This window comes from Pundamilia nyererei, unplaced genomic scaffold (genome assembly GCF_000239375.1).
Source record: "Pundamilia nyererei isolate P.nyererei 1_Seehausen unplaced genomic scaffold, PunNye1.0 scaffold00002, whole genome shotgun sequence".
In the NCBI taxonomy this organism is placed as follows: Eukaryota; Metazoa; Chordata; class Actinopteri; order Cichliformes; family Cichlidae; genus Pundamilia; species Pundamilia nyererei.
The window spans coordinates 6,162,176-6,189,186 of record NW_005187403.1 but is presented as its reverse complement, the minus strand read 5'-3'; the positions used below and the strand labels follow the sequence as shown (position 1 = coordinate 6,189,186).

Genomic DNA, 27,011 nt, shown 5'->3' with positions numbered 1-27,011 from the left:
AGAAAGGATTTCATTGCATAGGAAACATGTTTCTGTGTAACTTGAATCTAGAAGATAGGGTTTCAAAAAATTGTTCTAGTTTCTAACTAAATATTGAGTTTTAATAGATATTATGAAGTACTGTACAAGTATTTTAAGTTTTTAGGCTACAGACATTAAAAAAAGCAAAAACACAGTTCTTATTTCCTTGAGCTCTTGATGTTTTTATATACAATATCAATGTAAGCCTTATAAAGATGACATGTGTCATACTACGATGTAATAATGAGTGCGTTTCTTCTGTTAACTCATCAAATTCTTATATTTTGAATATCACTCTTAATATTAAATAAATACTAATCTGAAACACGTCTTACTCGACATACAATTTATAGAAAACAAAATAAAACAAAATACTTTTTTACTATAAGTTTTTTCTTTCATACGGGAATGCGTCCGAAAGGTCGTGTTTTCATTAAATAAAAACATGCACGCCGGTGTCGCCACTCAGACCACCAGTCAGCCGGTAAGTAAATAAAATTATATTTTTGTTTGTTTTTTGTTTTACCTTTTGCACAAAATGCTGTACGGAGGGGTCACATTTCTTTGTTACACAGGAAAAAGCACGGATGTAATTTGATGCAGCTCCAGCTCCTCTTCCGGTCTCTTTTCCCACAGCCACCGGAGAAAAATGGTATGTAGCAGCGCTGGTAGACAGAAATCTCGTAACATCTGTTTAATGTGCCATGTATCTGACACAAACTGAAGCCACTTCTGTGTCGGATAAACACTGTAACCGGTTGGATGATGTATTTTTGAGATAAAGTTTGATTTTAGTAAAAAATACTGTTGTTCCTGTCACATCCATCCAGCACTTGTTTGCTGCCGTTAGCCTTTAGCACAGTTGCACTGAATGGGCTAAATAGTGCTAGAAGAGGACAAAATATCGTAAGCTTGACTTTATCATCGATTGTGGATTTTTCCGGTAATCACAAAAATAAATGCATGGAAAATACATTTACGGTTGTTCGTTGGCAAAATGGCAACCGGTGTTTTTCGCCGATGTTAGCGTAGCTAGCATCTTTTTCATGTGGTCCATTTCTTTTGGTAACGTGTACAAAATTAGTGTCGTCAGCCACTGCAGATTTTGTCTGAGGAAAGCACGCCGGCTTTCATTGGCCGTAAAGTAACTATCATTTGAGCATGTGTGGCACGAGTTGCTGCAACCACTGTGATTAAGTGTTTGCTACCACCTGAAGTTCAGTCTTGTCAGTGATGTTTTTAAAACACAAATGTCTGAACAAATGACTGCCTGTGATTCCTCCTTTTTCACTGAGACAAGACTGGCCCCGGCCTGGTCTACAATCAGATCTCCTTGAGTTGTCCCTGATCTCACATGTTTGTCTTGCTTCTCAGACCAAGGGGACATCATCTTTCGGTAAGCGCCGGAACAAGACGCACACCCTGTGCCGTCGTTGTGGGTCCAAAGCCTACCACCTGCAGAAGTCTACCTGCGGCAAGTGTGGCTACCCTCAGAAGCGCAAGAGAAAGTGTAAGTAACCTTAACGCATGTAATAGAATACACTGTTTTTAAATGTGATATTGGCAAACTTTATGCTTGCTTCTAGTGTTAGTGTATTTTTTTTTATTTTTTGAAATGGCAAAAACCAGCAGGTTGCTGTCTTCCAGCATATTTTAGTGTAACACCCCACTGGTTTGCACCCATGCCCTGTCAAAAAGGCTGGAACTTAACTCCTTATTATGAGCAGCACTGTCAGTATGCTGTTTAGCTCTTCATTGATGTGAAGTGCCATGCTCCCTTGATTTATGGTGCTGTTCATTTTCAGACAACTGGAGCGCTAAGGCCAAGAGGAGGAACACCACTGGCACAGGCCGTCTGAGACACATGAAGGTCGTCTACCGCAGATTCAGGTAAGATGTAAAAAGGAGCAGATCACAAAGTGTTTCAAGGTGTTCGGTGTGTTAATTTATCATGCTTCTCTCTGTCAAAATCTAACAGAGGTGCACACCTTGTTTCCTTTTTCCCCTTAACATGTTTTTGAAAATCGTCACACCGACAGGATTTTATTTTTGTAAAGCTTTGTTTGCTGAAACAGCATTTAGGTGTGGATGAAAGGCCAAAGCATAGAAAATGGTTTACAATGATACCTGTGTACATGTGAATGTAGCCTTTGTTTTGTTTGGCGGTTTTTATTTCCTTAAAGAATAATAGGTTACAACTGAGGTTACAAGATTTTTTTCATGCACTAAATACATTAAATTGCCTTTTCGTCTTATATTAAATTAATGTTAATTACTTGTACCTGAGGGATACAGGTTAAAATTTCCCTTTAGCTTGAAAATGTCGTTTAAAAAAAACTTCCCATGGTGCTGAATGGGTAAACATAAGTTCCACTTCAAGCAAACTTTACTTCAGTTCTTCACTTTCTGAGTCTTAAATTGGTTTTTAGCCTTAGCATCAGTATTACAAAGTTGTCTTGATGACAGGACTCTTAAACGTGTAATGAATTTAAACACCTCAATGAAAATGTTTGCAGGAAATCACAATTTGTTAAACACAAGTAAACCTGGAGTAAATTCACTTGATTTACTAGCTTGATCTATAAACCTTGGATATGTTGACAAGTTGTGTTGATGTGTTTCCAACAGGAAATATAAGCAGGATTTCTGTATCTTCTATCAGCTCGATAAAACCAAATAATTTTCCCACTTTGACAAAAAAAAATTGACATAAAAAGATTAATAGTTTATATAAAGATGTCTTATAAGACCATAATATTTGCCTTTTGACTTTAAGGGATGGAAAAATTTGTGTACACAAGCAAATATTTGTATCAACAATTCAAGCAAGTGTTTACAAAATCTAAGAAAACTCTCAATACTGAACTTGTTTGGCAGTTGTAGTTAGCATACCACTCTTTTTTTTCTTTTTTCTTCCCTTTTTTTTATTGGTAGACTTTAAACAGAGTGTTAGGCTTGCAGTGTGCAGCTGGGGTTTTTCTTCCCTCTCCCACTTACTCGTCTTGCAGCAGAAAACTGAGCATAAAGAAGTTGCCAAACATTTAGTATTCACACTTCCTATTAAACAGTTTGAACATAGAGTAACGGGGTTGTGTCCTGCTGCAAATCAGGGTTGTCTTGTCATATTTAGCCCACATAGTTTTACTGTCTCACAGACTGGGTGTATGAAAATGAGGTTTGTCTTCCTCAATGCTGCTCACCAATGATGGTGGAAAAAAAATGTCTGAACAAATGAACTTAATATGACATCACTCTTTTCTCTGAGGTGAGTGGCATTTCAAGACAAGTCATATAGAAGGAGGGGGGGATAATTGACCAGCTGTTAATAATATTAAAACAGAGATTGGAAAATGGCTAATAGCGGCTCTTGTTATAACCCCTTTGATAAGATTTATATCAGGCATAAATTATATAACCATTTAATGTAAGAATATGAAAGCCGTACTTAATGGCTCCAATTATGCATTTTCATTTTTGTATTAGTTTATGTAATGATGCTAATAACTTGCTTTTACTCCAATCTGGCAACACAACCTTGGCAGCAGCTGTTGAGTTTCCACTGTCTCAGGCAGAATGCCTGTTTAGCTGCAATTCAGTTAAATCACCTTCACTGGCTCATTAACGCTGGCAGTTACTGCACAGTTTCACAGTTCTAGCTGTTAGAAAATATTCAGTGTAAATAAATAAGGGATGGCGATGTGTGTGTGTGTGTTGGTGGCATAATGGGTGAAAGCTGCGTGCAAGCCTCACAACAGTTCAAACGTGGCCAAAATTTACAAAACACAGTAGATCTGAGGGCAAACTATCTTTAATCTCCTCTCCGCTGCTTCTGATAACATGAATAATTTACCTGAGCCCAGTCCAGCTAGCAGGCATCGAGTCTGTGTTAAATTGGGACAAATCAGGGAACCCAGTAAATATTTTTAGTAGTTGCGTGGGTGTTTTCTCCTGTCGTGATGATCTTAAGCTTTTACATGTGGTACAGCGGTGACCCTCCAGAAGTGAAGCATCTAAAATGTCTGACTCATTTGGACCTGACATTTGGTGGTCTCCTCCCTCCTGAGCGCTCGGTCTTTCAGTGTTTGAGGTAGAGAGAAGTATTATGTGCTGCCTGTAGGGGAGGACCACGTCAGTACCAACATTGTGTGTAGTTTGTGTATGAAAATGGTTTACTTCCGTTGACTCAGGGATGTGTTTTCCAAAATGACGTTTTTGGTGAAATAAACATTTGCATTCTTAACGTCACAAACTTCCTCCAGTCTCAGTTGTGCCAAGGTGCCTTGCATTTTCTATTCATTCTTCATATAAAACAAGTTAAAATCATTATTTATATTAAGATTTAATCATCAGCATTCAAGCAGGTTAGTTGGGAATAATATTTGGATCGATGTAGTGGTTTTAGCGTTTTTGTAGAATAACAAACAACGTGACTTGGACTTCTTTAGCATGATTACCTCTTAGTAAGACTAGTCTAATATGTCAACAGCATAATCAGTTTTGTTTTTGTTTTTCAGGAATGGTTTCCGGGAAGGCACCACCCCCAAGCCCAGACGCGCTGCAGTGGCTGCCTCAAGCTCATCCTAAAAGACACATTTTTGGTTAAATAAATGTGATGATAAACAGGAGTTGCAGGCTCGTTTTGTGGTCCTTGTTGTCTACCCATCCATCAGTGGCCATAAACAGTGTTGTTGTAAACAGATTTATATACACACACACACTGACTTTGTTTCTTCTTGATTACATTGTATACATCTCCAGTGTAAAGGGGGGGGCGGGGATCAGGAGTTTGTGAAAAGTGGAAACGAACTTGGAATAAAAGGTTTTCAGTCACATGAGCTGGTGTCTTAATGTTGGAGGTTTTCTTACAAGACCAGCCTTATAAGAGCTAATGTCTGGTTTATGGAAATACTGGGTTAAAATATAACAGTCTCATGAAAGAACACCTATGATACTGTGAAATGGTTTTAAATAAGGACAGGGGTTGTAGACATACAGACTTACAGAAGTGGAAGTACTTTTTTTTTTTGCAACATTGTGGTTGGAAGCACTGATTAAATTAAATTCAGTGAAAGTAAAAAAAACATAATTCATATTAACAGGATTACACAACTCCATGGAGTGCAAACTTGATTATAGTTTACGTTGAAATAATTCTATGCAGCTTGAATGTGTTTAACACAAGCAGCGAAAAACTAGCCCTAGTTGCTATCGTTTATGCCGGGTGCCCTTCCCTCTACATCCAAACAGGAAAATAAGTATAGTTGGGTTCACGTGAGAGGTGTAGGAACCCTAAAGTTGGCTGTGGTGGTGAAAGTGGGGATAAAAAATGTCGGATTTCTGTTTTGAGCACAAGTAGATTTTGTGCTGATGTTGCTCTAAAGCGAACTGCCCTGTGGCTTTAGCATAGCCTGCAGTAAACTACGCAGTATTTCATGCAGCCTTTGAATAATCCGAAGTTGATAAAACCCAGTTTGTTTTGTGGGAAGTTCGGGGGGTGTAAGGGGGGTTATGACCACCGCCCCCCCCCCCCCCCCCCCCCCCCCCCAAATAATCAGACCCAACCAATATAACACCCCCCAATAAAATTATGAATTATCTTGCATAAATAGGCTGTTGATGTTCTTTACTCATTTCAGTTATTACCAGCAAAATAGTTGCATGTTTAATCATGTGGGAATTTACCCAGATTTATTTATTTAGACAGAGATCTTGATCCCACCAATGTTAGGCACAAAGTTACGCCGATGGGTCTATCAAACATCACTGAGCAGTCCTTACCTTTTAACAATAATCTCTCTTCTTCATCTCTTGTCTCTTAAATCTTACAAAGAACAATATCTGGCTAAATCAGTTTAGTAGGAAGCAAAGTCACTCAAACCATAAGACACTACAAAACACTTTAGCATCTTATTCCAGGTAAAATATTTTTAAGCATATTGTTCTAACAGTTTGTAAGGTTAAATTATCTGCTTGAAATATCTAACATTAAGCTTCACACGAAAATATTTTTTATTTGCTCACACACAATGCTATGATAGACTGAAAGGCTGTGTGAAACAGAAAAATGGAGACAGACTCTTGGCCAGTCATGTAGTCAGAAGCCCCAAAACACACACACTAACAGGGAAGAGAGAAATCATAAAGGGGTAACAATAATCTGGAGGTTGTGTAATCCTCATCGTCCCATTTTCTTGTGGGAAACACAAATCTGTTTGTATGTGTAGGAAAAATGTTGGTGAGAAAAAGTTGTGCTTATAAAAGTGTTGTGAAAGAAAAGAGACCAACTCCAGTGACGTGAAGACCCTACAATAACACAGAGAAACCCCAACAAGCAAATGACCCCTATTTTAACAAGTACTTAGTGACAGTAGGAAGGAAAAACTCCCTTTTAACAGGAAGAAACCAGGCTCAGGGAGGGTTGGCCGTCTGCTGCGACCAGTTGGGGGTGAGGAGAAGAAGACGGGACAAAAGACGTGCTTTGGAAGAGTGCCAGAGATTAATAGAAGAAAAAGAAAATACGCATTCCTGTGGAAAAGCTAAAGCTAATAGTATCCTAGCATGATTCAGCGTAACAATACTAGCCTGCAGTGTTTTCATTGACAAGAATTCAGTTGAGGGCTGAACTGTTTCCAAGCCGCAGCTGGTCTGAACATCTGTACACACAGGAGAGTCAGTGAGGCGAAGTTGTTTATTGGATACAACATTGCTTAAATATCAATTAGTCTGCCCACTGATTGCTTTCGGACAGAACTGATCTAGATACTAGAGTTAGTATTCGGTGGTCCCAGAGCTGGCCTTTTTTCAAGCTACCCAAAGTCGCTAACAGCACCCATGCCTGCATAGTATAAGTGCAGCTGGAGGGCGAATAGCAATTAGTTGCTGTGTAACATCCTCAATGACAAAACAAGTCTAAATATTTAAATAATATAAATAATGCAGAAATTTCTCAGAGGAAAGTCTGTTTACAAATGAGTCAAAATACAGAATTTTTATGGCTGCGAGTTGGAAATTCCCCAAGAGGCATCGCAGTGGAGAAAACAAGCGGTAGGAAGTATGTGGTGATTTCTCAACAGAGGTTTCCTTGAGACATGAAATTACCAACAATCTGAATATGGTGATTACCAGATAGAGATGATGGATGTTCAAAGTATTCCTGTTACCAGTAAATCCAAACATTTTCTAAGAAGTTGGAAAGCTTCTTAGAAAAACTTTGCAGATACAACACCAGAGCCTCGGGAGCTGCTTTCAGCACTGTTCCCAATTGCCTGTGCTTATGCATGCGTATGCTGACAAATGTAATCTACCGGGCAGTCTGTCAAGTTGATTTACAGCCTCTTTGTGTGTAGGGGTAGGATGGCTTCAATCACAGATAAGCCTCGAAGGCTTTTGCAGCAGCTGTAATTCCCAACATTCTTCCTGATGCTGTGGCAGAGTTTCTCCTTTGCACTGGCAAAATAATCCTCCACCTCTGTGAAAACTGTGTTGTCCTTTCATATTTTTAACTTGTAAATCTGCCGCATGGCCAATGCACAGTCACTCAGTGACTTAGCATATATCAGACAACCTAATTTAAAAATGATGCATGAACGAGTCACTTTAAACTGACAGTAAAATGCTTTTCTTTCTTTTTACATACAGTTGAATGCTGTGAATGCTGCAGCACTGCAACGACTCATGGGAATGTAAATGTCTAAAAGGATTCGCTTACAAGTGCTATTATTAAGACTTTGTAGGGCATGTGTGAAGTGGTTTAAAGTGCTCGCGTGGACAGGAGAAGAGTTAAGGTTTAATAAACAATGGACCTCCATGTTTCTAGTTATTAATGTTCTCCAGCCAGTTGTTTTAGAGCAGACAAATGTTGAATCAGGGAACTGAGACGATTCTTATTTCTGTCATATTCTGACACAGACAAACACACAAAATACATAAAAGTTATAAATTGATTGATATGTCACATTGAGTGGCATAAGTATTTGATCCCCAAGCAAAACATGACTTAGTATTTGGTGGAGAAACCCTTGAGAAACTTTATAAACAGTTTAGGGTTCTTTCCTGCCACTTGGCAACCGCCTCGTGGCTCAGTCTATTGGCCCTTCAGTGTGATGAAGTCGACCTTAGCAGAAAAACACGCCAAACGTTTTCCACCTCCGTGCTTGACTTGTTCGAGTTGAGTTTGATTTTGGTTTCATCTGACCACAGCACTTTTTCCCAAGCTTGTTGTTGGCCTTACAGCCCATTCCAGTCTTGTGCAGATGTACAATCTTTGGTCTGGCCCATGGTGGTGAGAATAGAAGAAATTGATTTTGTGCAAAGGTGAGCTTTTAATACAATGAGCTGACAGGTATGTCTTTTATGTAATGTGTTGTTTTCTGGATTTTGGCTGAGATTCTGTCTTAATCTGACTTCCTGACTTCTTCTAATGGCGCCATCATGACTTCCTCTGAACTTTCATAAACTCCAGTGGCAGAGGTGACATTAAATCCTTGCCTTATCTCCCTGAGAGTTTATCCACGGCTGCTTTTCCCTCATCTCAAGCAAACATCCGAGGCAGGATGTAAAAAGCACCTGCCAAGAAACCACTCAGTTGGAAAAGTTTATTGTTCTTCTCAGTGCAGGGGAAGTGTCCTTATTAGTGTGCCATGTTAGTCCAGACTGAAATATCTCCACAACATTTTGTGTCTTTTTTATGGAAATGCAATGGGTGATGTTTTATTACGTTATACCCAGAAAAAAATGAACCAATATTAAAGACATTAAATTGAAACGATTACAGCGTCTAAAACTATTTAGCTCCATGATTTACAAGGCTTTACAATCTTAGAAGACCTTAAAACAGTGAACATGGCAATAGAAAGTTAGGCAGTATTTAGGAAGTAGGGCCACTGATCACCAGCAGTAGGCGGTAAAGAGCGGGGAAACCCGCACTTGGCTCCAAGTCACCGTCGCTCTTTCTCTCCCCTCTCCGGGGGCCATAAAGGCGCAGTGCAGCTTGGCTGTGCTCACACACAGGAGTAACCTGTTGGATAGCTGGTTTTGCTTCTCTTTCACGCTGACCCAACACCCGGATCGTCTCCATACTCCTGATCCTGTGTTTACCTGCAAAATCTGGATCCCTGCACTTTCCCACCCGTTGTATGAGTTGGTATGAAAAACTCCTGCTGGAATGAGAGGTAAGTAGAGATCGAGCCCTTTACGTAGAGGTGCTGCTCGGTGATTTGATGTTTCAGCTGCTGGACACGAAACTAACTGACTTTTAATCATGTGGGGAAGCCTCTGTCCTAGGATCAGCCTGTGCGCTTTTGTTGCTGCTGCGGGAGCCTGCGTGTCGGGGTGATGACGTTACCTCGAGCACAGGTAGGTAAAGAGGACTGGTGGGGTTTGATGCTCTGACTTATAGCATTACCTGTTATTTGGAACATTTGCTGCTTTAATAACTGCAAAGTCTGCAGCAAGAAACACACGCAGTCTGTGTTTTGACTAACACTGGTTCTTATCAGGGCTTTTTTCTGAGTGATGTGAGTGAAGCTGCCAGCAGCTACACATTCGTTTAACCCCGATAATAAAGACAGGCACTGGTACAGTAACATGACATCATCCGCTGGAAGACTAAGGAAAAGATTATTCGCGAGTAAGGAGGCCTGCTGTTGGAACTCCTTTTAATTTAAATTCAAGTGCAGGCTGAGTATTTCTTAATGTTTTTCTATATAAGGTAGGATTTCAACACTGAGCACGGGATCATCCTTGAGGAGACCAGGCATTTCCTGCCTGGCCCATGTGGGCACTTTTTCCATCTCTCATGTCTTACACACGTAATGCAGCATGATCAGCTCTAACTTATTTCTCATGCCGACTCCACCTTTTGAGCACCGCCCTTTTCAGAATGAAATTTTTTCAGGATGACATATTTACGCTCATTGTCTCCAACGGAAGACTCGCGCACAGAGATTTATGTCTAGTCACAGGAGAAAACTTTCTCCATAGACTAACTCACTCCTGGTGATTTATGTCTACATTGAATTTAATATTGCTTTTTGGAAGGTCTATGCAAAATAAAAAGATGTGTGTGAGAGATTTGAGAAAGAGAGAGATTTGAACTTCTTCTGACCTCTCAGGCAGTGTGTATGCAGTTTACACAGCTGTCAGATGTAGTTACACATCTGTTAAGTGTGGAGGATCGAGGCCAGGAGGTGGCTTGGAGAGACATGAATCCACATGTGCACGAGGAAGTGTTCCATGCCGCATGTTTTTACTCAGAAGAGCTTGGATGTGTTGTTTATCTTGCAGTTCCAATAAAATGCACAAATGAAACCCTGTACCAAGAAGTGATCTAACGAGTTATGTAATTGTGGTTATCAGTGTATGGATCTTGGAGAGAAAGAATGCCTGGCCGGCCTTATCTGTCATCATAATGTAAATTAACAGGATTTACTCTCACCCGGAACTTGCATGCAGAAACTTGCGCGTCAGTAGTTTAGACGCCATCCCCCACCAACACCCACCTCCCCCACCAGCACCACCCACCTCCTCCTCACTCTGCTTCTCTGTGTGTGTCCGAGAACAAAGGTCTTTTCATGCGGATGGTTTTTCCCACACTGGTTTATTAAACTTGTAAAGAAGTGTACGATTATCTTTTATTTGAAACCTTGGATAACTAAGGGTCTTGCAAATGCGTGTAAAAAGAAGAATAATTTATATAGGGACTATATAACACAGAGAACTAAGAATGCGGAAATGAAATATAAGGTTTATTTCAATAAGTTGTTATTAATATTGAGGAAAGCCAAGAAAGACTATTATAATAAACTTTTTCAGGAAAACAAGAATAATATTGAGGGCATTTGGAATATTTTTAAAGAAGTATTGGGTAACAAGAACACACCCTCAGATCGGTGTATTTATTTTATTAAGAATAATCAAGTTGTCGATAATAAGACTGAAGTAGCAAACGAATTTATTTCCTTTTTTGTAAATGTTGGACCTACTTTAGCAAATTTAATTAGAAAAAATGACGACCCAGAATATGAAGTTTGGAAAGGAGAAAGTAGAGTGGTTAATTTTATATTCTTAGCTGATATTACCATAAAAGAAAAAGTAGCAATTGTAGAAAATTTTAGAAATAAAAAATCTACTGACTGTGATGGTATAGACATGGTTATAATTAAAAAGACTTTAGACTGTATAAGTATTCTTCTATGCTATATTTTTAATCTCTCGTTACAATCAGGAGTATTTCCTGATCGAATGAAAGTGGAAAAAGTGATACCCTTATATAAATCAGGAGATAAGCATAGTTTTAACAACTATAGGCCAGTGTCTCTTTTGTCACAGTTTTCAATAGTGCTTGAAAAACTTTTTGTGCAAGACTTGATAGTTTTATTGAAAAAATCAACTAATTAATGAAAATCAATTTGGATTTTGTAAAAATAGATCAACGGCATTACTTTCATTGACGATATTTCATCTGCAACCCATAATAATAAATACACAGTTGGGGTATTCGTTGATTTAAAAAAAGCTTTTGACACGTTACAACATTTCATTTTGATTTCTAAATTGTATAATTATGGTGTGAGAGGTGTGGCATTGACTTGGTTAAGGAGTTATTTAGAAAATATGTACATTATCTCGGCAATACCTCTGAAAGATTGAAGATTGTATGTGGGGTTCCTCAAGGTTCTATTTTAGGACCTAAACTTTTTAATTTATATATTAATGATATCTGTGAAGTATCAAAAAGGTTAAATTTTATTTTATTTGCAGATGACACAAATTTTTATTGCTCTGGAGAGAATTTGAAAGATTTGGTTGAAATTATGACTTCTGAGATGTTAAGATTTAAAAAATGGTTTGATGTAAATAAATTATCTTTGAATCTGACAAAAACGAAATTCATGATATTTGGCAATCGTGTAAAGGAGGAAGAAGTCATTATGTCCATTAATGCAGAATTGATTGAAAGAGTTACTGAATTTCGCTTTTTGGGTGTAATAGATGAAAATTTGACGTGGAAATCACATATTGAGTATATTAGAAAGAAGATGGTTAAAAACATTTATATTTTGGGAAATGTAAAAGATTTATTAGACCACAAAACAATGCGCATTTTATATTTCTCATTGTTTTTCAATACTTTAGTTACTGTGTCGAAGTTTGGGGAAATACATATGAGAATACTATAAAACCTCTAAACTTATTACAGAAGAAAGTGATACGAATGATTCATAAGGTTAAATATAGAGAACATACAAATAAATTATTTATAAAATCAAAATTCTTAAAATTAGGAGATTTAGTGAAACTATAGACACTATTAATTATGTTTAAGGCTAAAAGTAATAATTTGCCTTCTAAGTTACAAAAAGTATTTTTAACGTGTTCGGGGGGAGAATATAGCAGAAGGAAATTTTATTTTAAACATCATCTAGCTAGGACTACACAAAGATTAATGAGTCCAACGGTTAGGGGTATACAACTGTGGAACTCTCTTCATTATAATTTAAAGAGTTGTATAAATTTACATTGTTTTAAAAAGTGTTACATGTCTAAAACGATAACTCAATATCAAGAATGTGAATGAAATTGGAGTAAAAGGATCCATTATTTTTTGTTTCATTTATTTTATTTACTTATCTTTTCTCCTTGTTACTATGTGGAGTGGTATATTCTGATTGTAAATTTGTTGTTTGGTTTGAGTTAGGACTGGAAATAAGTGTTAATGTTAGTTTGTTCCTTGACTTTTGGTGCCCACTTGCAATATAAGTTGGATTGTGGATAGAGGGCAGGGTTTAATAAGAATATATTCTTCTGCCTGCTCCTTTTCAGACATGGTTGCAGTGCTTTACTGACAGAAAGTGTAGTTGGTTTGTTTGAAAGAACTAACTGTGGAAACTGTTGACCAAGTGTGAAATAAATAAATGAAAATGAAAAGTATCTGTTATCATAGGAATCCTTTCTAATGGAGCACATTATGCACTTTTTGGGTAGATGGGAAGAAACCAAAGGAAAAGCCGCTGCTGGCTGTTAAAAACGATGCAGGTTTAACAAACTTGTACACGCGCTTCACATTTAACACCCTCCATTCATCTCATATATAAGTCTATGAGTTGTATGATTGGTTGATTAAGAATTGATTTCTGATTGCAAGGGGACAAGCAATAAGTACTTTAAATGTTAAAAGTAATGTTAAATCAAAACAGAATCTTGTGTATAAAAAGCAGCTGGTTGTGGTGGCTCTGGCCAAACTGAGTGTCAGCCGTGAAACAGAAAGCTCTGAAACTGAGTTCTTCCCAGGAAATTCACACAAGGGGTCACTAGAGGCTGTAATCCAGACTATGTGTGGAAAATAGTTTACCATCAAACTGCACGTGCCAGCTTCATTTTACTACAAAGGAGTTTAATAAGAACAGCTAAGCATCCATGGTACAATCAACTGTCCATGTACACACACCTGCCAGGGAAGAACAGAACAGAACAACTCAGCTGTCTATTAGCCAAAGTACGAATGAGCATATTTCCCAAAGGTCAAACTTGCATGTTAAAGAAGTACAAGAATCACTTTGAGAGCACAAACCTCCACCAGGGCAGCTGACTCTCTATTTACTTTTAATTTCATTCATTCTGATTTCTTTGTTCTTTTTTAACATATGTTTACTAACATATGTTAGTAGGTAATGGATAATAGATAATGATTTATAAATAACTGGACATGATAAACTTGTATATTTCTGAGTGAAAAGACAGCTCGTTCTCCTTCTCTTGAACTTTCTTCAAATATCTAAATGTAAAAGTGAGATCTGAGGTCAAATGTGACAAAATGTTTGGATAAAAACTGTAATAATCCTCACATACATCATTCCCAACGCGTTGCCTATATGTGGTCAATATAAACAATGGCAGTAAGAAATTGTTAACATGAGCGCGCTCTACACATTTACAAAGTTTTATCAGAACTCATTTAAGACTTATTTTATCCAAAACTCAAAACGATACCAAAAGCATAACCTCCTCGGCGGAAGTAACACGTGTAACGCTTTATGTTATCGAGTAAAATGTGCAATAGTAAGCAAGCAATAAACTTGGTACCCAGTTATGTGGGTCTTCTCCAGAATGCTTTCCTGAGCAACGATTAGTGCTGTATAGAGCAAATTTCCAAGACTGTCACATTTATGTTGATGTGACACCTGGTGGCTTTTTTCTCACATTGTGTCAGTGATGAATACAAAATTCCTGTAAAGAACAAAAGTTGCGCTTGGAGCAAGAACTTGTTCACCTTGCCTAATCTGCAGAGGTATTTTTTTAATAAAAGCATGTTTCCAGTAGTGCAGTCTAAGATTCCATCTGTCTCTGATTTCATGTCTGGCTCTAAGGCTTTCTTTTATTCTTTTCCTTTTTTTTGCGTGGGCATTTTCAAATAGCGGTCTGATCTTGCTCGAAGGCAGATGGTTTTGTATGGAATACCACAGGAAGTGCCGGTGCCGCTTCAATATTTGATCTCTCTTTCAGTTTATTTCCATGCCACCGCTTCATATATAATCGGCCTACCTGACGTTCAAGTATTTCCAAATGATCTTCACATGAGTTTTCTTTTCTCTTTATTTTCCACAGTCAATCCATGCTGTTCCTTCCCCTGTCAGCACTGGGGTGTGTGCGTCCAGTACGGTCAGGACAAGTATGAGTGTGACTGCACTCGTACCGGCTACTACGGAGAAAACTGCACAGTCCGTAAGTTAGTTTTCCTCTGTGAGAGTGGTGCTCATATCCTCTTTTATTGCTGTACCTTTTAGGAATTTCAACTATTTAACTTAACATAAAACCAAAGGGTTTTGAAAAAAAAAAAGGTTTAATTTCATAGCCCCAGGCTGTCAGCGTTAAAACGTCTGTCTAGACAAGTATTTGGGAAAATTGAAGGAGCGTGGGGAAGTGCCAAGAAGAGAGCAGCTGGATTAACAAAGAACCCTCACATGCTGTAGTTCCCAATCATTTGTTATGTATTTGGCAGACATTCGCACACTGAGTGTAATAACAGTTAATCACTGCTTTGATTGTACATGGAAAGAAAAAGACAATAGGAGCAGGAGTAGGAAAGAAAAGGAAGGAAAGGAGTATTGGACAGGAAAAGGAGTTACATGTAGACCAATGTTTTCACTTATTGTGTAACGCAGAATAGACACACATATTGCTCATGTAGCTCCAAAGAAAATATTATGACGTCTTTATGGAGCTACCAGCCAAGTGAAAGGAACAGTTTCACATTTTTGGGAATTACACTCTTTCATTTTTTCAGGGTTTTTTGTAACAAGTAGGAATATATAGGAATATGATACACCAATACTTATTTGTCCTGTTAATAATACACTTTTGATAAAATCAGAAGCCTGTGGTATGACACAAAAACTTGTATTGTCCTGCTTTCTCCAGCTCGTGTTAAGCCTTTTTCACAATGAGATAATGTGAATAATGAGACAGAACTGCCATTATATTTCACTTCATTCAGTAATCCACCGACTCCAGAGGTGTGGGTGGCAATTCAGAAGTCTTGATCCTGGTTTTAAAAGCAAGACCATGCCTGCCAAGTGTTCTGCTCCATAATGACATAACGACTTTGTTATTTAGAGTAGATTTCCAGATCCCCAGTTGCCATGACTTCCAGTAATAACAAGACCGTGTCTCGTGATGTTCTGCCATTCCAGCCGAGCTTTGGACCCGAGTTCGTCAGTTTTTCAGGCCCAATCCAGGTGTGGTGCACTACATTCTCACCCACTTCCACTGGCTCTGGGACATCATCAACCACACTTTCCTGCGGGACGTCCTCATGCGGCTGGTGTTAACAGGTCCAGAGTCAGCAAACTTATTGTAGAGAAATTCATTCTGGATGTTTTTTACACGTTCTGTGTATCTAATACATTTGTTTTTTTTGTACCAACAGTGAGGTCAAACTTAATTCCCAGCCCTCCAACCTTCAACTCCAAGTATGACTACCTCAGCTGGGAATCCTACTATAATCTGAGCTACTACACTCGACTTCTGCCTCCGGTGCCAAAGGACTGTCCCACACCTTTGGGGGTGAAAGGTTAGCTTCCAAGGAGCCACATTTTGTAATTAGGGGAGTGTGATAGAAATTGAATACCAAATCGACACCCAACAAGCGGACTGAAACATGACTCAACATGAATCCAACTTTGCTAGTCATGGTTTAGAATCCCTTGTTATTTTTGTTATACTGCCCCCAAGAGGCCAGTGTCTGCTATTGCTCATTTAAATGTGCTTTGTCAAATGATGGTTGATGATTCTGTTGATTAAGAGTATAAATTTAAACATCTGACAACAAATGCTGGCATCAAATGTAAGCTCACATAGTTCCAAATTTAAATCCACATTTTTATGCAAAGCGTGTAGTTTAAGGATTGCTTTTATCCATATCTTGACCTTGGACTGCGCAGAAGTGCAGTTTAACATGTCAGCTGTGTCAGAGCTTCAGTATTATGGCTTGAGTCGGGTGTATCTGTGTTTTCCCCCCCCCGGTATGGTGCGTGATGCTGTGGTGTTTCTCTTCAGGCAAGGCTGGGCTACCTGACCCTGAGGTGTTGGTTGAGAGGCTTCTGAAGAGAAGGACGTTCCGACCCGATCCCCAGCGCACCAGCCTCATGTTCGCCTTCTTCGCGCAGCACTTCACCCACCAGTTCTTTAAGACCTTCAATCGCATGGGCCTCGGCTTCACTAAGGCTGTCGGCCACGGGGTCAGTCCATCCTGATCTTTGGTGTGCAGTACATTAGCTTTATTAAGGAGTTAGTGTTATATACATAGCATAAGAGGAGAGGGAAACTTCTAGTCTTGATTCTGTCTTTTTGTTCAATTTCAGCAGTATAATTTACATTATGAAGCTGGAGGTTGGTGGAAGTTGGAGGGTAACTCCAGATGAAGTAGCAGCGGCTTTTTACAATTACACCTCTGATGCTTTTTTTCGTTCTCTCCTGCGACTCAAACAGGTGGACGCAGGACACATTTATGGAGACAGCCTGGATCGTCAGCTAAACCTCAGGCTTCTCAAAGATGGAAAGCTGAAATATCAGGTAAAGTCATTTGCAGACTTATATCTGACTGCTTTATTAGGGACGCCTGTTCAACTGCCCCTTAAGTGATCTAATCAGCCAATCACATAGCTGCAATCACTGCTTGCAGACATCCGACATCGTGATAATCGACTTCAGCCTGCTTTCATTTCAGCCCGTTGTGTGGCAGGGCTCATCAGCAGATGTCAGAGAAGTGGAGTAGCTTGCATCCAATCAGTGGTGCTGCTCGATAAAAACCCTCCGAGCTCAATTGCACTGTACTGATTGTACTGATTACACACACCACGGTTAGCTGAAGCTCTCTCCGTGTTTCCCTCATTTAAGATAAATATGTTTTTAAGTGGAATTTGTGTGCATCTCCTTTTGTGTTCAACCTGTTCTGTATCAACATGTTGAACTGCTGAAGTTCAAAGAGAGCATCAGGGTGGGGGCAAAAGGTGGTGTAAGTCATTTTGAACGTGGCGTGGTTGTTTGTTTTGGATGCCTGCAGTTCGTGTGGGCTCACCAAAATTGAGTAATAGAAGAGTGCTCAATTTCAGAGCAAGGCTTTGTGAAAACATGGACAGATCCTGGCTTGTATCGACGGCTGCTGCTGGTGTGAGGGATATTTTTCTTGGCAAACTTTGGGCCACTTAGAACCAACTGAGCATCATTTCAACACCACAGCCTACCTGAGTATTGTTGCTGTGTATGTTCATCCCTTTATCACCTCAGTGTACCCATCTTCTGTTGGTTCTATTGGTCCAACCTGGTACTAGCAGGGTGTAGCTAATGAAGCAGCCAGTGAGTGTACATGTTGATTTAGAAGCGCAACTGTCAGTTCTGCAGTTCTTTTTAAAATGAAATACTTGATCTTCATTAACATTGTGAATTACAGATGACAGTGAGTTGTATCATCATTCTTTCTTTTTCTGTCCGGTCAGTTAATTGATGGAGAGATGTACCCTCCCAGTGTCGCTGATGCATCTGTTAGAATGAGCTACCCTCCCGGAGTCCCCGCTGAGGCTCAGATGGCTATCGGTCAGGAAGTCTATGGACTTCTCCCTGGTTTGGGAATGTACGCCACGCTGTGGCTGAGGGAGCACAACCGAGTCTGTGATATATTGAAAGCGGAGCATCCCACCTGGGACGATGAGCAGCTTTTCCAGACCACACGGCTCATTATTATCGGTGAGTTAGACACAGTTCAAAAGGAACAGTGAGCCTGGCATTGCAGACTTCAAGTGTTTAGTGCAAGTGGCTAGGACATGTGACAGTTCACTGCTTTTTCTAATAACAAGTTAACTAGTTTAAATAAAATTGAGCAAAACATGTTGGATTTTATACTAAATTTGGTTTAAAAATGACTTCTTTTTTTTTCTTTTTTGAAAGTTTGAGCCAGACTTGTTCCTTACCAGCATCTGCGTGGTGTAGTGGTTAATACGTTTGCCTTACACAGGAAAGAGCCTCAGTTTGATGTCGGGAACAGACTCAAACCCAGCCTCAAGTGGGTCATAAGATGGTGTACTTCTAGTACTGGTCTCAAGTCAAGATAAATGTGAAGGTTGCATCAGGAAGAACATCTGGCATAAAATCTGTGCCTAATTGAAAAACATCTGCTGTGGTGATCATTTGGGGAAATAACAAGCAGTCTTTTGCCTTAAGCAACCACTGAATTCCGCACAGGTGTAGCCAGAGCCTGTTCTTTACACTAAACTATTGCATTTAATTATGTATTGTTTTTTTGGTAAACTTTGTTTGTTTAACTTGAGGTCGAGCCACTGTCTGCTTGGTGCATTTTTCTTTAATCCCTTTGCTTCTCGAAGGCGAGACCATACGAATCGTGATAGAAGATTACGTGCAGCACCTCAGCGGATACCTGCTTCAACTCAAGTTCGATCCCACCCTGCTGTTCGGCTCTCCCTTCCAGTACGGCAACCGTATCGCTCTGGAGTTCAGCCAGCTCTACCACTGGCACCCTTTGATGCCCGACAGCTTCTTAATAAATGGGGACGAGCTGTCATACGAACAGTTTCTCTTCAACACGTCTGTTCTGACGCACTACGGCGTGGAGGCCCTCGTGGATTCCTTCTCCAGGCAAATTGCTGGGCAGGTAGCAAACGGCACATGTTGTGTAATTGTAACACACAGTTATGGTGCATTTTTACAAGTGAGAGTTGTTTGGACGTCTGTGTTTTATAACTCGCTTTGTAACCATCAGCAACTGAAGTGTTGCACAATTCAGTGATCCATGTTTAAGGATTTCTGGCAGTCACACAAAGTTTTCCTGTTTTGCTTTATCATACTCTGCGAGTGATATAATGTGATCGCACGCTGACAGCTTGTTTTCGTACTGATAAGCTGAGGCTTGTGCAGACTTCTGCAGTAAGCCATGTGTTTCAGTCACTTTGTACCTAACTTCTCACAGGATGTCTTTTGACTGAGGTCACTCCATATTGGTTACTTACTTCTCCCACCGTTGACCCACAGATTGGCGGTGGGCACAACATCAATGCGATGGTCACCAAAGTAGCCGTTGGGACCATCAAGGAGTCCCGTGAACTTCGCCTCCAGTCTTTCAACCAGTACAGGAAGCGCTTTAACCTCACGCCATACACGTCATTCAGGGAATTCACCGGTAAGGCAAATGATTCTGTGTCTAGCTCACATGGCACAAATTTTAGAAGTCCACGCAAACAGCTGGACGGACACTCCTGGAATTAATGGCATCTGCTCTCTTTTTGGAGCAATTTTTAAAGCACTGGTTTTGTCAAAGTTATTTTCTTCCCTCTGCTGTCCTCTGAAGGGTAGCGAGGGGATGCATTTGCATCAGAATCTCTATTTACATGTCACGAACTCCACTGAGTGTCCATCTTAAACAGTCATGTGCCGATTTACATCATGCAGCTCCCTGACATAGAGAGAGATTCAAAGAGCTTACAACTCCAGTGACTCCGTGATGAAGATGGAGAAAGACTGTGATAGTTCATAGAGCCTGAAAATCCACGAAAGAGGTGTTTTAAGCCATAGTCAGTGAATTCAGTAGCTGCTGATTGGACCCCTTGAAGAAGCAGCAGTAGGCCTACAAAATAAAATCAAAGCCGGGGGAAGGCTTCATCACCTGGTCATGAAATTTCACAGCAGTGTGTCTCACTCTATTGGAGGAGCTCTGTAGAAAACCTCCCTGTCAAAACTAATGTGCTGAACTGATCTGCCAGCCTTACAGCAGTATTGGTTTAAAACCTGCAAATATTATCTGTAAAAATCTGTACTGTAATGATGTTGATGACCTGCTTCATAAACATCCTATTTGACATATTTGGTCACTTTTTGCAGATAATGAGGAGATAGCACGAGACCTCGAAGAGCTCTACGATGACATTGACGCACTGGAATTTTACCCCGGCTTGTTGTTGGAGAAAACACGAGCGGGGGCCATATTTGGTGAAAGCATGGTGGAGATGGGTGCCCCCTTCTCCCTTAAAGGCCTCCTGGGAAACCCTATATGCTCTCCGGAATACTGGAAGCCCAGCACCTTTGGAGGAAAGGTGGGCTTTGAAATAGTAAACTCTGCCACACTCAAGAAGCTGGTGTGTCAAAACACCAGAACGTGTCCTTACGTGTCATTTAGAGTACCAGCAGAAGAGAAGCAAGAACACGGGCGAGAAGGTGACAGAGCGCAGACTGATGAGCTATAACCTTTGCAGACATCAGAAGGTTGTTTTGTTTTTGTAAGATCATTATATGAAGGTAAAAGAGGCGGCTGCTAAATAAAACATTTTTTAAAAATTTGTGTTACAGATGTTTGCTTGGAAAACATCAGTAATGCATGCTTGAACAGCACTGGAGAGTCACACAGGAATCAAGAGCTCAGAATGAAATCAAATATGCCTTTTCCTTTATTTTGCTCACTGTCTCATACACTTGAACACAAATACATGAGGAATAAACATGTTTTTTTGTAAATAAAACTTGTGTCCGAAGACTGAAATGATCACAATACCTGTTCGCACTGTCCATCAGTAAACGTTTTTACTGTCTGCAGAATTATTTTGAAAGATCTCATTGCAGCTCAGCATAAAGACTGAAATAAAACTGCCCATTCATTCAAACGTACTCAGGCTTCAACATTATTTACGACCCAATGATCATTATCTCTCATGACTGTTTGTACCCCACCCACATTACTCACCCACTGCATCTCAGTGCAAACCAGTGTATTTTTTGGCTTAAAGTTGAACACCAATGATAGCTGATGAGAGAGACCTGCCCAGTGCTATGTAACTGCAAGTCTTCTTTTTTTCTTTCTTTCTTTTCTTTTTTTTAAATAACCAGGGTGCACAGCGTGGTTTAAAATACACATATAACTAAATTGCCCTTGCTTCATAGTTTAAAACATGTGTTCTTGCTATATGCACTTCTGCATACATACATATGGGATTATATATGTCCGGAAAAACCACATATACAGTCTGTATGTACCTGCTATTAGTCTTTTCAGATGATTTGCATTGTGTAATCGTTTATATAAACATGGGAATGCAAACCCGTATCTTTTCACTGATTTCAGACAGCTTTTGTGAAAAATATTTAAAAGGAAGAAGGAATGATAAAGTCAAAATATTTAGCTTGGCACTGATTGTAGAAGCCATAGCAGCACTCTTTTTGCCCTCTAGTGGTGAAATAGGGAGTTGCATAGTTTATCTTCCAGCAACTTCCCGCACCTCATGTGTTGTCTTTAGGCGCCCTCGGTAAAGTCCAAACTCACAATAAAGTCAAAACTAAATATTACAGTGTCACCACAGTGGGTTGACATATTAGTTTGGATGGAAACAGTATCATAACTAACTATTTAGAAAGCAGTTCGGATCTTCTACTGCTTGATTACGTCATTTTTAAGCTTATAAGTAAATTAAATACTCGCGTGCTGCAATTGTTTGCAAAGCTATAGAAAGTAAAATTGTTTCGTTACAATTATCGGAGAGGTGAGTTTCAGCGTGTCTACATAACAGCCAGGATGCAGTTTAAACTGGCTGCAGTTTCGACTTCATTCCGATTCTCTTTACCCTCGAATCATTATTACGACACGTCAGTGAACCCTGAAGGCATCACGTTTGTGTGGAAGAGCGGCTTGAGGCGGCTGAACTAGTGGATTAAGCTCGGGCAGTCAGCGAGCCGGTTATTAAATTGAGGTAAGAAGCCGGGTGGTTACAAGCAGTGGATGTATTGTGTCGTTTTAATGCAATATATGATGTAGGAGTCGGCTTCGTTTTAATGCAATCTCGGGTAATGGCTGCCGCGGACTCCCAGGAAGTCAGCATAGGAGAAGTAGCTAACCTACGTAGCTAATGCTAACCACCTTACTTTCTACAAACACCCAACCCACCAGCTGTTCGGCCCGCGTCCTTCTTACATAAACAAGCTAATTGGATTGTCGCCATTTTCTTTTCAGTACGGCACATGTACTGAAACAACAGCAATAGTGAATGGTTGAGCTATCTGTTTCAACATCGGCAGAGGCTCTCAGATCAACTCTCGTTAGCTGTTATCTTCGCTGTCAGCTGCTGTGCTGGGACAATAATAAAGCAGCACAGTCCCGATTCATGCCTCATATTGTGTATGCTGTCATAAGTAAGAGGGCAGTGTGAGGAATGTCTCTCTCCCCGTCTGCCCATCTGTACACACCGGCTCTCTTACATACGGATCGGTGCATCACAAAATGCCTCTTAGCTTAAGTTTAATAAACTGGCACACTTACTCTAAGCTATGTATAGTGTGTGGCCCACTTTCTGTACATAAGCCTTTCCTAGCTGTGTTTATCTGTCTGGATTATACAGCACTATACTGGACTATTAAGCAATGAACGCGTTTTTTATCCGATTTATCCAGATTTTTATCAGTGAGGTTAGAAGTCTTTAATATCTCGGAGTCGTTGTATTGTGTGCTTGTTATTCATTATTAAACTAGTTCATACTGCTTCCCACAGGCGAGCCGTCATCATGACTACTCTGGATGACAAGATCCTGGGAGAGAAGCTGCAGTATTACTACAGCAGCAGTGAGGATGAAGGCAGCGACAATGATGATGAGGATGGGGAGAACAAGACCATTAGGGATGCTGAAGTCACGGAACCCGAGATAGACTACAGCGCAGATGGAAGTGCTGTGAACACAGGTTGTACAAACAGATGTAGTGCATTCACAGGGAAAAAAAATTGATCCCTTGTCACAAGGCAGCAGCCCAAAATGACATCTAAATAAATTATCTGGTTATTTTTGACAAATAAAAATGTCAGAAACTTTTAAAAAAAAAATCCTTGGAGCTTCCCTTATTTTTAAACCATCCTTGTGTTTGACTTTAATCGATCTTTCATCTGTGTCATAAGAATATAGAGTGTGTTATGGTAACAGTGGCTGTTCTGTGTCAGGGCCCAAGGGTGTGATCAATGACTGGAGGAAGTACAAGCAGCTTGAGGTGGAGCAGAAACAAGAGCAGAAGAAGGAGATGGAAAGACTGATCAAGAAGCTGTCGATGACATGCCGCTCTAACCTCGACCAGGAAAAGGACCAAGAGAAACAGAAGGCACTTCAGGAAAAAATCCAAGGCAAAGTAAGTAAATCAGACTAACAGAAGACACATGAAAGACCTCTGAAAACCCTCGTTTAGCTCAGACCTATTGTTGCTGATCAGTGGCATCCCTCCTGGGGTGAATGTAGGCAAAGAGCTGATTATAAAGGACAGCGTGAACATGGTAAAACAAAAAAACTTCTATTTTCTAGACTCTGCACCATTGATTGTATTTGTGGATGGAACAAACAACATACATCATATACTCAATAGGCTCAAGATGCTTTTTCTTTTTTTCTTTAATGAATAAAACTCGGTCTAGTTTATTCCAGTTTTTGTCCTAAGTCCACTCTCTCCTGGCTGTAGATTCATATTCAAAGAATACAAAGAAGTGTGAATTGTGTTGCACACACTCGTCTGATTTTGTGTGTTCATTCCTGTCTGCTTCACAGATGACCATGCAGGAGTACAACATGCTTCAGGAAGAAGAGGATGATGAAGAATTCCTCCAGCATTACCGCATGCAGCGCATCGAAGAGATGCGGCGCCAGCTGTGCCGCGGCAAGCGTTTTGAGCAGGTCTACGAGCTAAACAGTGGGGAGGAGTTCTTAGAGGCTTTAGACAAAGAGGACAAAAGCACCCTGGTCATGATCCACATCTACGAGCCGGACGTCCCGGGCTGCGAGGCCATGAGCGGCAGCCTGATGTGTCTAGCTCAGGAATACCCGCTGGTCAAGTTCTGCAGCGTGCGCAGCTCAGCCATCAGCACCAGCGCACTGTTCAGAGACAGCGCTCTGCCTGCTCTGCTCGTTTACAAAGCCGGGGACCTGATCGGCAACTTTGTGCGGCTCACAGATCAGCTCGGGGAAGACTTCTTTGCCGTAGACCTGGAGGCCCTGCTGCGGGAGTACGGCTTGCTGCCCGAAAAGCCTCCCGTCGTCCCAAAGATGGTTCGCAACGGAGCAATCATACAGAGCACTGTGAGCGACGAGGACTCTGACCTTGATATAGACTAGAGCCATAGCTTCTAACATGTATGATATGCTTGGGAAAACTGTACACAGATGTGGTCCCTCTGTAGCAACAGAGCGAGCCTTGACTGACACCTCACCACTCACGCAGCCACACACAACCAGCATTAAAGCAGAACCAAAAGTGAGTGCAGACACCACAACTTAGTTCATTTCATCCTATCATTCCATAGTAAATATGAGTTATTTGATGAGTGTAAATATCATTATCAGAGGGTTTCAGAATACTGTAGATGTTTTACGTTTTGTTTGAGCTGACAACTTTACCTATTTATTGTGTTAAACCACATTGCCGTGTATTCATGTGCTTCACTGTGTAGAATAGAAAACCTTTGGGCCAAACTAACTATTAGTTAATTTTCTAACTTTTATATGTGCTCCACCATATCAAATAGTCAGGACAATAAAGTGTAAAGTGTTTGGACTTGGTATTTTGTTGTCTTTTTATTTGCTGGAATCTGTGTAAAGTTTAAACTGCATCATCAACATTATTCAGTTTAATTCAGTTGTACTTTTGTAGTGCCAAAATCTGCCTTTATATTGTAAGGTAAAGACCCTGCAATGTTAGAAGGACAAGCCCCAACAAGCAGTTATGAGCAGCGATCACTTGGTGACAGTGGGAAGGAAAAACTCCCTTTCAACAGGAAGAAACCTCCAGGCTCAGGTTGAATCAGCCATCTGCTGCAAGTGGGTGAGGGGAGGGAGACGGGATGAAAGAAACACTGTGGAAGAGGGCCAGAGGTTAGTAAAAACTAACGATTAGAGGTGAGTGAAGAAGAAACACTCATTGCATCATGGGAGGTCTTTAAGATAAGATGGGACCTGATTATTCAGGATGTTTTATGTGAGGAATTTAAATTCGATGTGCTTTCTTATATAAAAAGAAGGGGTGGCACTAAAAGTGTCCTGAACTAAATGAATTCTAAAAGTCCTCTATCAAGCTTGTGATGGAGCAGAACTTGCAAAGAGGTAAACAAACTATTTTTATTTTTTTTTTAAAACAGGTAATCGGGTGATTGCAATAATAATTACCAATGTGCTGGTGATATTTACATATTGCTTAAAAGAAAAGTGCCTGGAGGCGTTTCAAGATGACTGCCAAGTGGTTCAACTGAAGAACGACTTTGGCTGCTTTAACATTTTATTGTTTTTAAAACAGGAACTGGTGAACAACGTAAAGCGTTGGGGTAGAAGTGTTTAAGGTGAAAACACCTGAGTGATAACTAGTGTTGTTGAAACTGGAGGGCCAAGAGTGCCAAAATGAATTAAATAAGTAAATAAATAATAAATTACACATTTCAGTAATTAACTATTTCAAATTGGAAATAATCTATTACATCTTTTCAAATAAATTCATTGATATTTCAGTAATTATTTCTATGTCATTACTTAATTCTTTCCAATTTAAAAAAAACTATAGTTTCATTTTATAGCAGGTAAAGTGGCTTCAGCTGTACTCAGGCAAACACAAAAATTAGCAGTTAGCTTTATTTTTCAGTAAAGTTCACAGCATTTCCATTTAGAGTTACAAAAACCAACTTTCTGAGTTCAGCTTAGTTATAAACATTTATTGTATTTCATTAATACAATAAATGGCTAAAAAGCAAAGCAACTCCCTGTGTTTAACCTGCTCTCAGTCTGCTTTCTACACCCACATTAACTTTTCGCTCCAGTGAATCCTCCCCAGAGGTGATTTGTACACAGGATTGACAGGTCAACTCTTCAAATCTTGTCGGCTCAATAATTCCTCTGAACAGGAAGAGCGGTGGCATCGACACTCGCTGTTCAACCATATTAAATTGCACAATACAGCCTGCAGCGGCCATGAGGAGTTGACTCAACTTTTCTGACATCAGACCGCTGCAGCCTACAGGCATCTCATCATTATCAGCAGCAGCTGCAGCAGCATCAGCAGGCGTATGAGGTGTGCTCCGTGTCCGTGGAGAGGAGCTGCTGAGCCATGCAGGCCATGCCCACAAAAGGTGTTTTCCAGCAGGAGGTGGGTTTCTGCACTGATACCTGCCAGGAAAGGAGAAATTCTGTCACACTTTGTCAGCTGGGGTGTGCATTAGGCAGCTGGTTTATCCCAAAGTGCAACTCATTAACCTGTGCTGTCCAGAGATGGGCAGTAACGCGTTACTGTAATCTGATTACTTTTTTTGAGTAACGAGTAAGGTAAGGGATTACTATTGCAAAAACGGTAATTAGATTACCGTTACTTTCCCGTAGGAACGCTGCGTTACTGCGTTACTAAAACCGTGATTTTTTGCGAGAATGTCTCACGACAGTGACGTAAACGAGTGCGCGGTTAGTGACAACAGCTGTGTGCAGATCAACAATGGA

General features: G+C 40.1%; 3 protein-coding genes across 4 annotated transcripts; all 3 read left to right on the top strand.

Moving 5' to 3' along the window:
• The first annotated feature begins 596 nt into the window (after window positions 1-596).
• Window positions 597-4,853, top strand: rpl37 (ribosomal protein L37). The gene is made up of 4 exons (XM_005720281.1): window positions 597-673; window positions 1,396-1,531; window positions 1,827-1,911; window positions 4,536-4,853. Exons 1-4 carry the CDS (start codon window positions 671-673, stop codon window positions 4,603-4,605), a joined length of 294 nt encoding a protein of 97 aa, XP_005720338.1. The 5' UTR covers window positions 597-670; the 3' UTR covers window positions 4,606-4,853.
• Window positions 4,854-8,987: 4,134 nt separating this feature from the next.
• Window positions 8,988-21,182, top strand: LOC102206121 (prostaglandin G/H synthase 1-like). 2 transcript variants are annotated; one of them, XM_005720280.1, is made up of 12 exons: window positions 8,988-9,191; window positions 9,292-9,375; window positions 14,626-14,742; window positions 15,711-15,851; window positions 15,947-16,090; window positions 16,576-16,757; window positions 17,008-17,091; window positions 18,015-18,261; window positions 18,897-19,183; window positions 19,561-19,708; window positions 20,407-20,787; window positions 20,872-21,182. In XM_005720280.1, exons 1-11 carry the CDS (start codon window positions 9,185-9,187, stop codon window positions 20,766-20,768), a joined length of 1,803 nt encoding a protein of 600 aa, XP_005720337.1. In that variant the 5' UTR covers window positions 8,988-9,184; the 3' UTR covers window positions 20,769-20,787; window positions 20,872-21,182. The 2 variants fall into 2 exon arrangements, with proteins under 2 accessions (XP_005720337.1, XP_005720336.1); XM_005720279.1 differs by having other exon boundaries at window positions 20,407-21,182.
• Window positions 21,183-22,127: 945 nt separating this feature from the next.
• On the top strand, window positions 22,128-25,099 carry pdcl (phosducin-like). Its single transcript, XM_005720278.2, has 4 exons — window positions 22,128-22,262; window positions 23,057-23,244; window positions 23,498-23,679; window positions 24,090-25,099. Exons 2-4 carry the CDS (start codon window positions 23,070-23,072, stop codon window positions 24,651-24,653), a joined length of 921 nt encoding a protein of 306 aa, XP_005720335.1. The 5' UTR covers window positions 22,128-22,262; window positions 23,057-23,069; the 3' UTR covers window positions 24,654-25,099.
• Window positions 25,100-27,011: the final 1,912 nt, after the last annotated feature.

What these genes read in the sequence shown, in the direction of transcription:
- rpl37 (XM_005720281.1), top strand. An exon ending in TCAGAAGCGCAAGAGAAAGT is followed by an intron (nt 1,532 to 1,826) that starts GTAAGTAACCTT and finishes GTTCATTTTCAG; the next exon opens with ACAACTGGAGCGCTAAGGCC. An exon ending in GTCGTCTACCGCAGATTCAG is followed by an intron (nt 1,912 to 4,535) that starts GTAAGATGTAAA and finishes TTTGTTTTTCAG; the next exon opens with GAATGGTTTCCGGGAAGGCA.
- LOC102206121 (XM_005720280.1), top strand. An exon ending in CTAAGGCTGTCGGCCACGGG is followed by an intron (nt 16,758 to 17,007) that starts GTCAGTCCATCC and finishes CGACTCAAACAG; the next exon opens with GTGGACGCAGGACACATTTA. An exon ending in ATGGAAAGCTGAAATATCAG is followed by an intron (nt 17,092 to 18,014) that starts GTAAAGTCATTT and finishes CTGTCCGGTCAG; the next exon opens with TTAATTGATGGAGAGATGTA.
- pdcl (XM_005720278.2), top strand. Translation starts at nt 23,070, where the DNA reads ATGACTACTCTGGATGACAAGATCCTGGGAGAGAAGCTGCAGTATTAC. An exon ending in TGGAAGTGCTGTGAACACAG is followed by an intron (nt 23,245 to 23,497) that starts GTTGTACAAACA and finishes GTTCTGTGTCAG; the next exon opens with GGCCCAAGGGTGTGATCAAT. An exon ending in AGGAAAAAATCCAAGGCAAA is followed by an intron (nt 23,680 to 24,089) that starts GTAAGTAAATCA and finishes TCTGCTTCACAG; the next exon opens with ATGACCATGCAGGAGTACAA.